General features: G+C 45.7%; 2 protein-coding genes across 2 annotated transcripts in view; one reads left to right on the top strand and one right to left on the bottom strand.

Moving 5' to 3' along the window:
- The window catches only part of OFD1 (OFD1 centriole and centriolar satellite protein), a 54,318-nt gene extending 44,976 nt beyond the window's left edge, over positions 1–9,342 (bottom strand). Inside the window, exon 1 of the mRNA XM_080794811.1 lies at positions 9,239–9,342. Within this exon, the coding sequence (XP_080650937.1) occupies positions 9,239–9,265 (27 nt within the window). The 5' untranslated portion in view covers positions 9,266–9,342. The remainder of the gene's footprint in view (positions 1–9,238) is intronic.
- Positions 73–12,229, top strand: TRAPPC2 (trafficking protein particle complex subunit 2). The gene is made up of 5 exons (XM_080794818.1): positions 73–166; positions 6,527–6,638; positions 9,251–9,395; positions 9,846–9,931; positions 11,160–12,229. Exons 2-5 carry the CDS (start codon positions 6,546–6,548, stop codon positions 11,256–11,258), a joined length of 423 nt encoding a protein of 140 aa, XP_080650944.1. The 5' UTR covers positions 73–166; positions 6,527–6,545; the 3' UTR covers positions 11,259–12,229.
- Positions 12,230–15,973: the final 3,744 nt, after the last annotated feature.

The raw sequence follows: 15,973 nt of genomic DNA, 5'->3' as shown, positions 1-15,973 counted from the left end.
CGCACGCGCTGGGTTACGCGGCCCTCTGGCCGGAAGCTCCTCCCACCTCCCGCGAGATCACAACCGCGGACTCTCGCGAGGATTGCTCGGGGAGTTCTGACAGAGGCTGCCAAGCGCGGGTCTGCTGAGGGAACTGACTGTTTCCTTTGGCGGCATCTCCCCGCAGGTAGGAGATGGGGTGAGTAGGGGGCGGGAGGTCCAGGGGACGTTCGAGGCCCCGCGCGACGCGGGTTTTGGCCCAGTGTCTCCAGCCCGCCCGGCGACAACCGGATCGGACCTGGCCAGTCCCCGTTCGGTCACATCCCAGGCCACTGGGCCGACGCACATCGCGTTTTAGCCCGCAAGTGTCGATCAGCTCGGGGCCTTTGCTTCATGTTGCCTTTCGCTGGGACATTCAGCTAATTCAGGGTTCTTAAAACGGCCGTACTGTTGTCATTTGGAGCTGGAAAATTTGTGGGCCCTGTCCGGTGAGGGGCGGGGACTAGTCCTCTCACAGGCAGCCTGATAGCTTGTAACAAAGTGCTTGGTAACATCGTCTCGAGTAAGTTTCCAGGTAACCTCAAAGGAGCAGCCCTAAGCTTGTCCTCTGGGCAGTTTGGGATAAATCTGTCACCCAGGGTTTAAAGACTTGGTACACACGTAGGTACTGCCCTTCGATCACAGCCATCTTTCCTGCTACAGATCTTCCTTGTCCCAGTCGTTATCCCCACCAGGTCCTGGCAGTCACTACTGACTAATTAGAACTGGCTCACCAGCGATAACCCATTTGCCATCCCTCATATCCCTTTTCCTTTGGCCCACATACATTATATTTGAAGGTAAGATCCTGCTGTAATCTCACTCCCAACCCCCGGAAAGGCCTTCCCATTTAAACATTCTCTGTTCCTTCAGTAGCTCCTTTCCAGAGCATTCCTTACAACACACAGTTCAGAGTTATTGATCCTTTTAAAATGAGATTCCCAGAAGTGCGTGTGTTCCCTGGAGGGAGGTGTAATTAGTTAAAAGGACATGATCTTAGTGCAGCCTCAAATTGGCATTAGCTTTTTGGGTTACTGTATCAGACTACTGTCCCTTACTGAGCTTGCATTAAATGTAGACTTTTGGGTCCTTGTAGATGAACTGCTCTTAACCTAGGTTTCTCTCCTATTGTACAGTTTGGGGTCCCCCCCCCCGCCGGTTTTTAACTTTTTTTTTTTTTTGCGTTCTCTTAAATTCTATCTTGTTCATTTCACTTAAATTCTCTTAACCTGGAGGGATTGTTGAACCTTTAGTGTTGCCTTCCAGTTTATTAGCTGCCCAAGCGTGTTATCCTTCAATGTGATAAACTGTCCCTCACTTAAGCATTCAAAATGTTGAGCTGAACTAGGTTAATGTCACACGGTGGTTCCCTAGGGACCCCATGCTGTCATCCGACTTGTACAACTTTTAAGTTCTTTGGGCACTGACATTCAAGTCTGGTAGGAGTGGTCCCTCACTCAACAAATAAAACGAGTGCTGCCTGCACCCCCCCATCCCCTTGTAGCTCTGACAGTACCACGGACTTCTCAGAGCCACATGTCTCCAGTTTGTTCTCAGGTAGATACCAGGTTACTTCATACAATGATTTGCCATCTCCTGGATTTCTCTTCTAAAACAAAGTCTAGCCATTCAACTTTCTGTCAAACAGTTGTATAAAGCAGCAAAACAAAGGGGGGGGGGAATGATTGTTGTATAAAACAGAAAGTCTAAGTTTGGCAGGGCTTGTTCTCATATAACCAGTACTTTGACTAACCACTTGATTTTTGTCTGGGGATTCACATTAATGAAGTTAATGTAAATTAAAAGCTCCTAGCCTGTGTTCTGACCGGAGACAGGTATTTCATACGTGTTTCTCTTGGTGTTTTAATCTATTCCAAAAGTACTCAGTTACAGAAGATAAGCCTTTGTTTCCGAAAACAAAGATTGGTAAGTAACACCTATCTGAGGTGGTTTGACGGTTTTGTTCCTGAGATTTCCCATGTCCCCGATGAGTATACAGCCACTTTTGTTAGTCAAAGATATAAGATTTGCTAAGACTTGAAGATCTGTATTTACTGAGAGGTTATTTTTTTTTTTTTAATATACCTGTCTTGAGGTTCCTAGCCCGCCTAACTTTTTGTCACACTTACTATTAGAAAATCGTGCTCTTTGAGGGAGTGCCTGGGTGGCTCAGTGGGTTAAGCCTCTGCCTTCGGCTCAGGTCATGATCTCAGGGTCTTGGGATCAAGCCCTGCATCAGGGTCTCTGCTCAGCAGGGAGCCTGCTCCCCCCCCCCCAACCCCCCCCGCCTGCTTCTCTGGCTACTTGTGATCGCTCTCTCTGTCAAATAACTAACTAAAAAGGAAAAAAAAAAAAAAGGAAAATCATGCTCTTTGAGAAAACTGAAGTTCAGCAGATCTGCATCCTATGTACCAGGTGACCTTTCTCCCCTTCTTCCTGATTGTAGTCTAAGAAGGCTTTTGTTTTTAACTTATTTCACACATTTCCATTCATTTTGCGCTTCACAGCCCTTCTCATGCCCGCCTCACAGATACGTGATTATTTTTTTGCGTTCATTGCTAGTTAGTGCCCTGTATCTTACATCATGTACACGCCCTCTTCCAGTTCAAGGTAGTCCAGAGCTTCTGGATCACATTGATTTTAGTTGTCGCTCCCTCTCAAACAGCTCAGATCACCTACCCATCAGGGACAGCTGCTGTTTTCATCCCAGGTGAGAGTCCTTGAGTCAACAACTCCCATCAGTGGTTATGGGAGTTTCTTCACAAGTGTGGAAACTTCAACTTCTCACAAAGGTGCTGTTAATCATTTGATCACAGACCTCCCCAGTCAGGCCTCTGAGACTGTGAAGGCCTCAGCACTAGAACCTTCAGAAGGTTCTTTCCTGTGTTGAGGCCAGTTAATCCCAGCATGCCTCTCATTCCTGTGTTCCGGCTTCACCCGACACTGCCCCAGCTACTGCCCCCCTCCTCTCGGTGCCATTCCCCAAGGGTGGCGCGCTTACTCTGTACTGGGCCCTGTGGTAAGCATTAGGGAGGCATGCTGGGCAAGAAAACCACTTAGATTACCCTCAGGTTTCCCCGGGTAGCTTCCCCCTGATGCACCACTGTCTCCCGCTTCCTTCCCCTCCCTCCGACCTTCTACAGTGCTTTGAAACTCTTGTCCTGGGGTAAGCGAACTCCTTTTTCTCCTCAGTCTCCCTACAGAATGCACCTACTTTCTGTGAGCACTTCTAATACGTCCCTTTCCCCTCGTTCCGGCAGCTTTCTCTGCTCTGACGCGTGTGCTGCCTACTGCTGTTAACAAAGTTGAGTGGCTTAAACAGCACAAATGTATTACCTTACGTGTGTGTGGCACAGACGTCCGCCGCGGGTCTCACGGGGCTGTGTTCCCTTCCGGAGGGTGTCGGGAAGAATTGGTTTCTTTGTGCTTTCCAACTTCCAGAAGCCGCACGCCTTCTGGCCCTTTCTTCCCTCTTCAACGCTGGCAACGTTGCATCTCCGCGACCCCCCTTACCCCCCCTGCCATTGCGCTTCCTTCTGACCTTTTGGGCCTCTCCCTTCTACTTTTAAAGACCTTTGTGATTATCCTGGGCCCACCTGGCTAGTCTGGGCTCCTCTCCCTGTCCTGAGGTCAGCTGGCGAACCACCTCAGTTCCACCAGCAGCTTTAATTCCCCTCGGCTGGGAAACGAACATTCACAGGTTTTCCGGGTCGGGATGTGGTCAGGGTGGGGCGTGCGGTTCTGGCACCACCACATGCTCAGAATGGACGTGTTCATTTCATCCCTCTTTTTTTCCTTATTTCCTTTCCTGGTGAATAGACTCATCTTGATTCTCTGCTTGCTCACCTCAGTCAGGCATTTGGAAACATCCTTGATTCTTCCCTCTTCCTCAGTTCCCCAGTTTAATCCATTGCCAAGTTCTGTGTAGCCATCTCCTCCCCACCTGGACACTTCGTCTTCTTAGGAGAGGCGTGAAGGGCCCCTACTTTAGGTGATGGGGAAGTGGAGCAGACACACACTGTTTGAGCTCACACAGACACCGGCAGCTGCTTCACTTGTACTAAGTAACACTTTGTGGATGGAGGAAAGCGGTAGCTTCTTTTGTATCACAGACTGGAGTACTAAGTAACACTTGCTTCCTTGGATGGAGGGAAAGTAGACTTGGCAGAACTTAAAACATTTCAAATCATTGTTACAGAGCCAATACAGAGGCCACCGTCCAATACAGTAGCGACTGACTGCATGTGGCTTTTTAACTAAACAAAGTGAAAAACTCAGTTCTGTGGACACAATAGCCACCGGTGGCTACCACACTGGACAGTGCCGATACAGAACATTTCCCTCCCCGTGGAAAATTGAGTGTATCAGACAGCACAGAATTCTAAAGTGTGTCTAATCTTTGCCTACCACCTTGGCATAATAAACCTCAAATACTAAGTGATGTAGACATTCCCTTCCAAGACAATGTGGTTGTAGTCTCCCAAGATTTCCATTTCTTCCACTTCACCCCCCAGTTCTGCCTGTAGAGTCGAACAGTCGCATTACTCGTTCAGCTGCTATGAAATCAAATTACTGGCAGTTCAAGTTCTGTCCTGCTGTAGAGTCTATGACCTGATCTTTATGTGGCGTTTCCTCGGTTCCCTTTCTGTTTATTGTCACCCTGTACTGACACTATGCAGGCATGGGAATGAGGGTTTTTCTTCCTTAGATGTGTATTGTTTTCTGCTGCTGCTTAAATGTTTGTGTGGAAGAAATGAAGCCCTTCCCTTGGCAAACTCCAGCTGCAAACTCCTATTCCAATTAATGACATCATTGTCGACTTTGTTCAGATTGAAAGTTCTCATCCCTTTGCCCCTTGACAGTTTCTTTCAATCTCGAGAATTGCTGCTAATTCTGCTAGCTTTGCAGAGCTTTCACTTCATTCCTGCCTGTCTTGTTATCCAGTTTCACTATTGGGGCCTTTTCCCCCCCATCTTTCCCCTAAGACACTTGCTGTAAAGGATCAGATGGTCTCCGTTGCAGCTGCTCAATCTGTCATTTTGTTGTCGGGCAAAGGCCGCCTTCAGCAACAATAAAAGAATGGACAAGGCCAGATTTGGCCTGCAGGTTGGAGTGTCCCAACACCAGCCCTGAGTGACATTCTAAATTCCCTTTACCTCATCATGCCACAAGAACGTCTTATTTGCCTCTTCTTCCAGTCATGGGCCTTCCAATTCCAGAGTTCAAAGTGCCAGTTGTGCCTTGATTTCCTTAACAACAAAGGTTGTATTCATTAGGAAAACATTTCAGGTTTTCTCATGTTCAGTGTGATTCAGCAGAAGTCCCAGTGAGGCTTGATGAGCCCTGGGCGCTGACACACCTCACTGTACCTGCCCCGAGACGGTGTACTCTCAGTTAGCCAGGTGGCTGCCCCATGTGGAGGCCTTAAGGGTCAGCACGTCTCCGCATGCGTATGCTCCTCTGTGCCGTTCTAGAGAGCCAGATATCGTGCCTAGTGCTTCACATGCATTACGTTGTATAATCCTCAAGGTCACTGTAAGGGATCTCTGATGGCTGCCTCTGTCTCACCGGGGAGGAAACTGGCATTGGGAGTTTAAGGACTGTGCCTGTGGTCATGTTTCCAGTAAGTGGCATAGGTAGACCCGAACCTAGCTTTGTCTGATTCCAAAGACCCTGTGCTAGAAGTACATAAATACACACATAAATCCGTCCACCCATCTGTCTGTTCATCCAGATTTTGATGGTGCTAAAAGCCACAGAATCCCTGATTTCCCCCGCAACCAACCCCACCCCCCAACACTTTCTCTTCATTTCCTTAGCAAACCTATAAATACCAGTTCTAAGATTTCTTAACACCTCAAGTGTCTTTGTTTTTGGATTATGGTTTCTTTCATCTTTTCTAGAATACAAAATTGTATCTTCCTTTCTTTTTTTTTTCTCTTTTAGTAATCCCTATATCCAATATGCGCCTTGAACTCACAACCCCCGACATCGAGAGTCACACACACACCACCGACTGAGCCAGCCGGGCGTCCCATGTCTTCTCTTCTTACGAATGCTGTCTGAGGAGGCATATCATAGGCTCTCGCATTTGCAGAGACTTAGACTGATAGCATACATTGTTCAGATAGAAAGAAGACAAAATCAGCACCCTTTATCGATTTCTCCCAGTGTTAGTGCTAATAATGCTAAATGGTCCCGTCCAAGTTTGTTCCAGCTTGCTCTGAATGTTCTTTTTGGGTCATGAGAATGTTGTTTTTACGATTTTGTACTAGAAGTCTTCCAGTTTCCCTGTGAAAATAAGGTACTGGATTCTATAGGACATATCACAGACCTAATTTGTATAGTCCCAAAGCCATTTGTCTATGGCGATATACTGGAAAACGTGACAAGCTTTGTGGTCTCCTCTTCTACAATGTCAGGTTTAAGTAAAAAATTGAATTCTAGACTTAACAATTTTTCATTTTCAGTATGGAGTACTGAAAACATGTTATTTTCATTTAACTAGGAGCTATATATTGAAGACAATGTCTGGAAGCTTCTACTTTGTAATTGTGGGCCACCATGATAATCCGGTTTTTGAAATGGAATTTTTGCCAGCTGGAAAAGCGGAATCCAAAGTGCGTATGGAACCTTAAAAAATTCTGTAAGAATTGTTATGTTGTTGTAATGATAATGGTGTGGCGCGATTTGACAGCTGGGAGAGACCCGGACAGATGAGGTAACTGGAATCCGCCACAATTAAATGAGGCTTGCCCTGCAGTCCCACAGGTTGAAAGAGGCCGGCCAGGGAACAGTCTCTGAGTGGTTGACTCATCCTTTGATTGACCACACACTTGGCACATACTAACTAGCAGGATGCTCTGGGTCTCTTCTCTTATATGTAGTTCACTGGGTCACCTGTTCTGAAAAGCTGCTCCCTGAACACATAGGAACATAGTCCACCTGTTGTGGGACCGGAAGAACAGTTGTTACTGACTGGAAATGCCATGAGAGCCCATTCTGTCCAGGGGAATTACACTTGTCAGGACCCTCGGAGTAGGGCCATCTACACCTGGGAGGGCTAAAAGAGACCCTTGCCTCCATGCCCCGCTGGCCCTGAGACTCCAGCAGTTTCCAGTGCCCTTCTGCCCCCGCTGCTAGCTGGGTGGAGCCCGCATGCCATTCTCCCCAGTGACACCACCCAACTTCCTTGTTGCCAGTAATGGTTCCAGAAAAACAAGCTTGGTTCAAGAACATGCCATTCAGAGTAAACATGTAGAATCTTGAGATGAGGATACCTGGGGCCCTTCCATCTTTCTGCACTGCTCCATATTGCTCATGAAAAGTTGGGCTGTGTTTCTCCCAACTCCAAAATAAGCTTTCGTGTCCCTTAAGAATTGATCTTTGAAATTAACTAACACATCCAGTGTGTGATGCTTTCAACTATTTAAATCTCGCCACAAAAGAAAGATAGAAATGTGGTGAAGGTATTCTCTGTCAGGCGGCTGTTGCTACATTATGGTCCCACGTTCCTGTGAGCGCGGTGCTTATTAGAACTTGCCACTGAGGCATCTCTGTAGCAGCGGCTGCTGTGTGGTACAGGCCTACTTACATAGTTTCTGTGGACTTGTGGGAGGCAAAGCTGTGCCTGTAGAAACACTCTGTGGCATGACTTGCCCTTAGTTCCTTCTCCTGCTACCACTCACCTTAAAGCATTTCTGCATTTCTCTTCTAATTGATGATCCCGTGGAAAACACTGCTGTAGGCCAGACACAAGACACATCGATTTCTCTAGGGATGAAATTAGCTTCGTCATGGTGATGTGAGTGGAGTAAACATGCCTGAACTGTGCAGGGGATTCCAGGCAACTGGCAGCCTTCCTCCAGCCCCGTCCCAGGAACAGCCTCCGCAGCAGGGAGGTCGTATTACGTTGCCTTTCCCAGGGCTGTCATAACAGAGCACCACAAACCGGGCGGCTTCGAGTCAAAGCAGCTCATTGTCTCACGGCCTGGAGGCCAGAAGTCCAAGCACAATGCGTCTAGGCAGAGCCAGGCCCCCGGGAAGCTGCCAGGGGAAGATGTGTTCCAGGCCTCTCTGTTAGCTTCGGGTAGTTCCTTGGCTTGTGGCCACAGAACGCCAGTCTTCACGTGGCATTCTTGCTGTGTGTCCGTCCCTACATGCCCCTCTTTCATAACTACGCCAGTGATGCTGGATCAGGGCCATCCCACTCTAGCGCGAACAACAGCTGCAGAGTGACCCTCTCTCCAAAGAAGGCCACGTTCGGAGGTACTGGGTGGGGTGGTGGGTGCTTAGGACTTCAACAGAAGAATTCAGCTCAACCCGTTAATGGAATCTTCCTGAAAAGTTTACTTTGAAATAAAGAATTCCACAGGGATAAGACTCCCAGGTTGTGAATTCCCTCTCCACACTCTGGGGGCCAGTCCCACCTCCAGTTAAGCCCACGAAAAGGACACTCGGCTCTGACAGGACTGTCTCCTGATGTTGAGACCGGTGACTACTCACAGCTGGGGCTGAGCATGGCCTCCTGCCACTCCCAGGTCCCCCTGTCACCGAAGCTCCATTCACCAGAAAGAGGCCAACGCCAGGCCTGTTAAGAGTGCCACCTCCTCAGCTGTCTCCGCTCACCAAGCGTCACTGTGTCCCAAGGCCTTCCCTGCCCTTTTCCCCTGCTGACCCTGAGACCCATGCCGATGTCACTTCTATGTAGCTCTCCAGCCTACCACCACCTGTCCGCTAGCCAGAGCCACTTACATATTTTTTCATAAATACGTTATTATTTATTATTAATTATTTAATAAATTATTTGTTATTCATAAATATGTATTTATTTTTCAAAAAAGAAATTTTTTCCTCTAAAAAGATATGAGGGTGTTTAAAGCAGAATCTCTATTTTTAACCTACTGTACTTCACACACTTAAATAATTACCAAATTTCATAACTTCCTTCTTGCAAAATTAAAAAAATAATCTATATTGTTTCTTGAACACCAACATTTCATTTATTAATTGGCTGTTTCTATTTGTTGAGTCTTAGATAGCAAATAGAAAAGAATATGATGTGAAAACACTTAAGATCTTTCCTAAGTCCCATGACAGTAATAAATGAAGTAGAAGCAGAAGATGCCCCCCACCCCCAAGAAGACTATGTATAGAATTTCCAGAATGAAATGTTGGTGTTCTCGATGCTGTCTGGAAATGTTAATCTGGTGCTACTCACGTTGTCATCTAGGACGATCATCGTCATCTGAACCAGTTCATAGCTCACGCTGCTCTTGACCTCGTAGACGAGAATATGTGGCTGTCCAACAACATGTACTTGAAAACTGTGGACAAGTTCAATGAGTGGTTTGTTTCGGCATTTGTTACTGCAGGTCATATCCTTATCTTTTACAAAAAGATCTCTAACTAAAGGTTGGGTAACGGACTAGAACAACATGGGACATAGATGCCAGACTGTGAGTCTGTGGACCTCAAGTGTCAGGTAAAAACTGCCATTTATGGGGCTACTGTTAATTGGGGGGGGAGGAAGCATTTGTTTAATATTTTTGTTTAACAGATAATTTTGTTTAACAGATACTTTTAGAACCAAGTCTCAAAGCTATGGTTAAGCTGAACCATTAGGTTGATTTTACTTCATTCTGTAGTGACTTTCTAACTTAGAAAGATTGTGTCCTCTGATAAAAGTTACCTAACTTCAAACGCAGTTTACATATTTGGCTTTTCCATCACAAAATACAATGCATGTGACTCATTTGAAGGATATTGTATCACCTGACAACTTTTCGTTTTTCATTTCTATTAAGATTATACCTTAATTCTTTCACATATGAGATTTATTATGCTCCATGACATAAGGCAAGAAGATGGAATAAAGAATTTCTTCACTGATGTCTATGATTTATACATAAAGGTATGGTATGCTCCCTAACTTTTTAAATTTGATTGTAAAAAGGGATTCCGACAGGAAACTGGCCTGTGGCGGTAACTCCCTTGGACTGTGGTTTTCATTCTCAGACTAGTACCCCCCCAGTCAGAATGACCCCGGAAGCTCCCTCACAGGCAAGTCTTCACCACCAGGCTAACATGTATTTAGGACAGAACTCATGGTAGTTGTTTTTAAACTGGTTTCAGTTTCCCCCCTTTGGCACATATAGTTGATTTTATTAGGGAACCCTAAAAAGAGAAGGAAGCAGGCTACAAAAAGGAAATTGCTTCATAATTTTAATCTAAAGTGTTCTCCATCTACTTTACAAGTAAGTTACACAGCAATGATTATGGATCACAAACTGTCAGGAAGTTTACCAAATAGTCCCTCAAGGGTAATGGTGCCACTCACATTTCTTGATATTTAGAAAAAATAAAATCGTAGTAGGATGTCTGTGGTTAAACTGCAGGGCTAACAGTCTGCTCCTATTAATTTTAAATGGTCTGTATTTAGACAAGATTTTTTGCATATCAGCACAGTTAATATTCCTGGTCAGATTTAGCAAATGAAAATATTTATCTCTTAAAAAGATAAGACAACATCAAGTAGATTAAGGTATAAAAACTATTTAACGCCTTTGCCTAATTAGTGATTCCATTTGACAGTTTTCTCACATGTATTATGATACACTCATTACACTATTTAAGAACCTGATCATTTAGCCTGTGTTAAAGGAGTGTATTCAAAACCTGATTGTTAAAAATTACTATATAAGGGTAATTTAATATAGCAGCAATGTGGTATAACTTTTTTTTTAAACTATGAGCATATGGTGGATTTTTAGTTTTATGCAGCCAAAGGGCCTTATAGATAAACCCATACATTTATAATTAATGTGAGTAGATTAGTATTTCACACAGAGGGTGAATCCTGAAAGTTCTTTAGCTTACAGAGGGAACGCTGATCATACCACCATTAGTTTTGCCACAGGCACTTCTCAAAACTGAAACACTAAGACAAAAATCTCCTCAAGGGGGCATTACTATTTAACAACAGAACATTTTTGTTGAAACTTACAAATTGGTCTTCAGACTTTTGTTTTAGATGTCTTTGATGATTTAATTTAGAACTTTAAAATAATTTCCTTCTAGAGATCTAGGATTTGTCAGCCTTTCTACATTGACAAGCTTACTAATACCTTCTTCTTTCCTAGTTTGCAATGAATCCATTTTATGAACCCAATTCTCCTATTCGATCAAGCGCATTTGACAGAAAAGTTCAGTTTCTTGGGAAGAAACACCTTTTAAGTTGAATGCGGAAAAATCTGGAAATAAACAATACCACTACAATGGGGTATTCTCAGGAATGTGTATGTTGTAAGTAACTTGACTAAATAGCCTGGAAGTTTTACTTGTAGTCTAAATTTATCTAAACCTAATGAAATTCCTTGTATTATTTCAAAACAGTACATTCAGTTTCTTAATGATTATCAATAGATTATCAATATTTGCTTGTGAACAGTGTTATTTATAAACTCTTTATAACCTTGAAAATATCTTTATTCTAAAACTTAAAGATGAGCCTTTGACTTTACTCATTCAGACAGCTTGATCTTGATGTCACAATTCAGAACTAAATGTCATTGTCAAGATTTTGGTAGACAGATTTAAAAGTTTCTAGGGTAGGGAATGAAGCTGATAGCGTGTGCATGGGCTTCTATACATCTCTACTGTTATAAAACCACACGGGCAGTATACACAGCACTCCACAAGAAGCCGAAGCAAGCAGCTTTTGCGGTGCCAAACACCACAGGCCTGTCAGTGATTCTGCTATAAATCAAGAATCCATGTTTGTAAACTGGGAGGCTGGGACCAAAGTGACAGGTTATGTTCTTATATTGTCTTTCCCTCCGACAGTAAACTAAAGTAAGCAAACTTGTTGACAGTTATAATAGTAAAAAGTTGTAATTCTGGAATTGTAAACAAAGAAAAGTTTATATTACATTAACATTTGCATTCTTAGCTTTTTTAGGCTGTACACCAAGGGGGTGGGGAGTGGTCTGTAACCAGTGGGATCTTACTGTAAACTAGTAAATGTCCATTTAAAAACAAGTACTATAACCAGATATTTTGTGTGCTAATTGTGAGCACTTAATTTTTTCCATCCTGAGTAACTTGAGCAAGTAGTTCTAAGTTTGGTCTCATACCCTTGTGTGAAGTTGCTACCATAGTTTTTTACCCTATCTATTTATTTGATTTCTTTAATAAAGATGTTTGTCCAAGATTATGGAAGTTCGGTCAAATTTTGAAAGTGTTGCCTACGCTGCTACCGCTACTGTTTTAGTCCTGTTCCCCCTGGTGAGAGTCTACAAGCTATTACCTTAACCCATTTTCTAGAACTCAGATGCCCTCAAACTAGGTACCAGAGCTTTGGGAACGGGAAGATACCCTGCTAGAAACCGAGGAGTGGTTTGAGCCGTGCTCACTGCAGAGACCCCGGTGTGTACTTACCGCATCCCGCCGGCTCCGCCCTCGTGAACAGACCGCGGGGAGAGCAGCGGGAGGTTCTGGGCGCCCTGCAAACCCTGAGCCCTTCCTCTAGGCTCGTGAGGGAAGCGGGAACAAGGACCGCAGGCCCCGCGTGAGTACGTCACTGCAGTCCAGCACCGAGCTGTGTGTGTGTGGAGTGTGAAGCCAGCCCGCCGCCACGCGTGGGGGCGGATGGGACGCCAGACGTGAGCTGCACTGGGGCACATGTGGGGGACGGTGTGGGGGAAAGCTGCCCCGGGCACACGGACGGGACGGTGTAAGGGGACGGGTGTGAGGGGACGAACCAGGGGCTGCTACTTAAGAAAGCGGAGAAGCCAGCAAAGCTTAGATCTGGTCGTACGGGACGTCACACAGGTTCAGGAACACAAGAGCGACGGGATGACATCACGAGCACCCCGGGCATGAGGCCCGCTGGGCACACGTGTGTCAGCACCACGTCAGGGCTCTGTTCGCACGCCCAGAGGGACCCAAAGACGACGCACAGCTCTGATCCTGTCCTCTTCCATTTCCCAGATGCTTCACCAGTGCCCACTTTTTCCTCGTACGTAGAGGGGGACGGATTTCTGCTCTGCCCGCACTATACCTGTGTTCTTTCACGGTTCACTCACATCAGCCCTTTCTGGTTGCCAGTCCACAGTGGTGGCTTTGCACAATCCACAGTGCGCGGGTCCACTTTTCCGTCTCAATGGCCCCAAGCCACGGGTGTCCACGGCGTCATGACATGCAAGGGAAAGCTTACACACGTTTCTACAGAAACGTAAAACTCAAGGCTTTCTCTTAAGGGACATCTAGGACATTTTCACTTCCACTAGGGAATTTTTCCCAAGGTGACAGACATTCCCCCGCTGATGCGACTGTATTTTTCCATCTTGCACACTGTGCGCTGTTATTTGCCACGCGGGCTGCAAACGTACAACTGTCCGTTCTCCAAGTTCAGTCGTCCGCCTTTTCCATAGCACTGAGCTGTCTCAAAGGCTTTACGGGAGTAGAGCACAGAAGCACACGCTGTCCCAGAGCTGGTCTGATGCCGTGTGACGAGCACGGGCACTGCAACACTGGGGCCTTCCCTCGCCACACTGGGGGGCGCGCTGGCTTCCTGGGGGCTCTGCAGCTCCTTCCACCAATCCCACCACCTCCAGCGCGACTGCTTTCTTCCCCAGCTCCTGTTTTCTCGGTATTTCTCATCTTTCTTTAGGTAACACCCGCCAATCAAAAGACTTTTTTGTTCCTAAAAGACTTCTCGCTTCCTAAAAACAAGAGAGTCAGATCTGCAGCTACCTCTCCCGGCTTGGTGAAGAGCTTTCCCCCTCAGTTCGTTGTAGTGTCTCTGAAGGCCGCAGCTCCTGGCAGTTCTGTGCCTCCTCGGTGGTCCCATTTCAGTCCTGTGCTCGTGAGCCAGCCCCGCTCACTGGATCCCTCTGAGTCACGGTGTTCAACTGCATTTCTCTCCTTGCTCGCCAGCCTGTCTTTACACACGTGAAGATCTGTTCCCTTGGCCACGTCTTGCTTCCCAGCTCTAGAACTTCTTGAATATTTGGCTGAAAAAAAAGTTACTGAAAAGCTACTTGGACGTTTTTTGTTTTTCTTTTAAGATTTTGTCAGAAAGAGCACAAAGCAGGGGTAACAGCAGGCAGAGAGGGAGAAACAGGCTTCCCGCTGGGCAGGGAGCCTGATGTGGGACTCCAACCTAGGACCCCGGGATCATGACCTGAGCCAAAGGCAGACACTCAACTGATGGAGCCACCCAGGTGTCCCTGCTTCTAAATTTTTTTAAAAACCCCAAAGTATTAGTTAAATCTATGTAAGAATCAAAACTACACATTATGTAAATACCTACACACACACATACATAATATGGGCTGAATTGTGTCCCCCCAAAATACATATGTTAATAGCCCTAGCCCCCAGTCCCTCAGAATGTGACTCTATTTGGAGATAGGGCCTTTAAAGAGGTGATTAAGTCAAAACAAGCCCACTAATCCAATCTGATTGGTGTCCTTTTGAGAGGAGGAAATTTGGACACAGAGACATGGTGGCATGGGTGGCCACGGGTGGGGGGGAATGCTGCACACAGAGTAAACGTCATCTGCAGGCCAGAGAGAGAGAGAGAGACCTTAGGACAAACTAAACCTACCAACACCTTGATCTTGGACATACAGCCCCCAGAACTGTGAGAAAAATTCCCACTCTTTAAGCCACCCAGTCTGCATTTTGTTATGGTAGCCCTAGCAAACTAATACAATATGCTTCCCTTACATACTAAATATCTAGCTTGATACCCAAGAAACAGACACACGCTACCTCCACGGACAGGAACTGGGTGACTAGGGTACAGATATCTGTCTCTTATGTTTTTTTTTAAGATTTTATTTATTTGACAGAGATCACAAGCAGGCAGAGAGGCAGGCAGAGAGGGGGGAAGCAGGCTCCCTGCCGAGCAGAGAGCCTGATGCGGGGCTCGATCCCAGGACCCTGGGATCATGACCTGAGCTGAAGGCAGAGGCTTTAACCCACTGAGCCACCCAGGCACCCTCTTAAGTCTTATGATTTTGAAACGTGACTCATCTATTCAAAAAACGAACAGAAAATTTACTCCTGGGGCGCCTGGATGGCTCAGTCATTAAACATCTGCCTTCGGCTCAGGTCACGATCCCAGGGTCCTGGGATCCAGTCCCACATCAGGCTCCCTGCTCAGCCGGAGGCCTGCTTCTCCCTCTCCCACTCCCCCTGCTTATGCTCCCTCTCTGTCTGTCAAATAAATTTTTAAAATCTTAAAAAAAAAAATTTACTCCTAATACCCACTGTTGAATAAGGTGTGGGAAATTGGTACTTTCAGATACTGCTGCTGGATGTCTGTCACTAGAGAACAGTTTGAATAAATTGGTAAACATCCGTACAGCTGATGAGGTAGGTACACTGTAATGAAGTATGTTCACATAGATTAAGAGGAAACAGCAAGTCATAAAACAATGGGGACACTTTAGACTGGGGAGGTGGGAGGCGGGAAGCAAATCCCCTAGAGAAAAAGAAAGAATATATAATATAATACACACCAATTTATTAATGGAATCCTATTTCGGTTTTTTTGATGGAGGATTACAGTTTTGGGAGCGGGGATTGATTAGAAATACTAAAAACAACAACTGCCTCTAACCTGAGAACATGAAGAGATTTAACTTCCCCATAATTCAAAATGTCAAAATGTTTTGCATAGAGCCAAACTGTTCTGTTAGGAGACGAGACTGTCAAAAGCTTAGCTTACCGAATGATACTGCTCTTCTTTTCCAGTGGCTCCCCAGGAGCAGGACATGCTAACCCTGACCCGGCACGTGCTGACAACCCTCAGCGGGTCGGTCTGCCTCTGCAGGATGGGACAGGCACAAATGCAGGGCATATGAACTTTACCCGCAAAAAGACTACAAATCGCTTTATCAAAATCTCCTTGAGTGGAACTCACTCAACAGTGTTCAATGACAGG

The sequence above is a fragment of the Martes martes genome (assembly GCF_963455335.1).
Source record: "Martes martes genome assembly, chromosome: X".
Classification (NCBI taxonomy): Eukaryota; Metazoa; Chordata; class Mammalia; order Carnivora; family Mustelidae; genus Martes; species Martes martes.
This window is presented reverse-complemented; position numbering and strand designations above follow the sequence as displayed.

Coding starts and splice junctions, on each gene's coding strand:
- TRAPPC2 (XM_080794818.1), top strand. CDS start 6,546: ATGTCTGGAAGCTTCTACTTTGTAATTGTGGGCCACCATGATAATCCG. Junction 6,639..9,250: donor CTGGAAAAGCGGAATCCAAA/GTGCGTATGGAA, acceptor GTTGTCATCTAG/GACGATCATCGTCATCTGAA. Junction 9,932..11,159: donor TCTATGATTTATACATAAAG/GTATGGTATGCT, acceptor CTTCTTTCCTAG/TTTGCAATGAATCCATTTTA.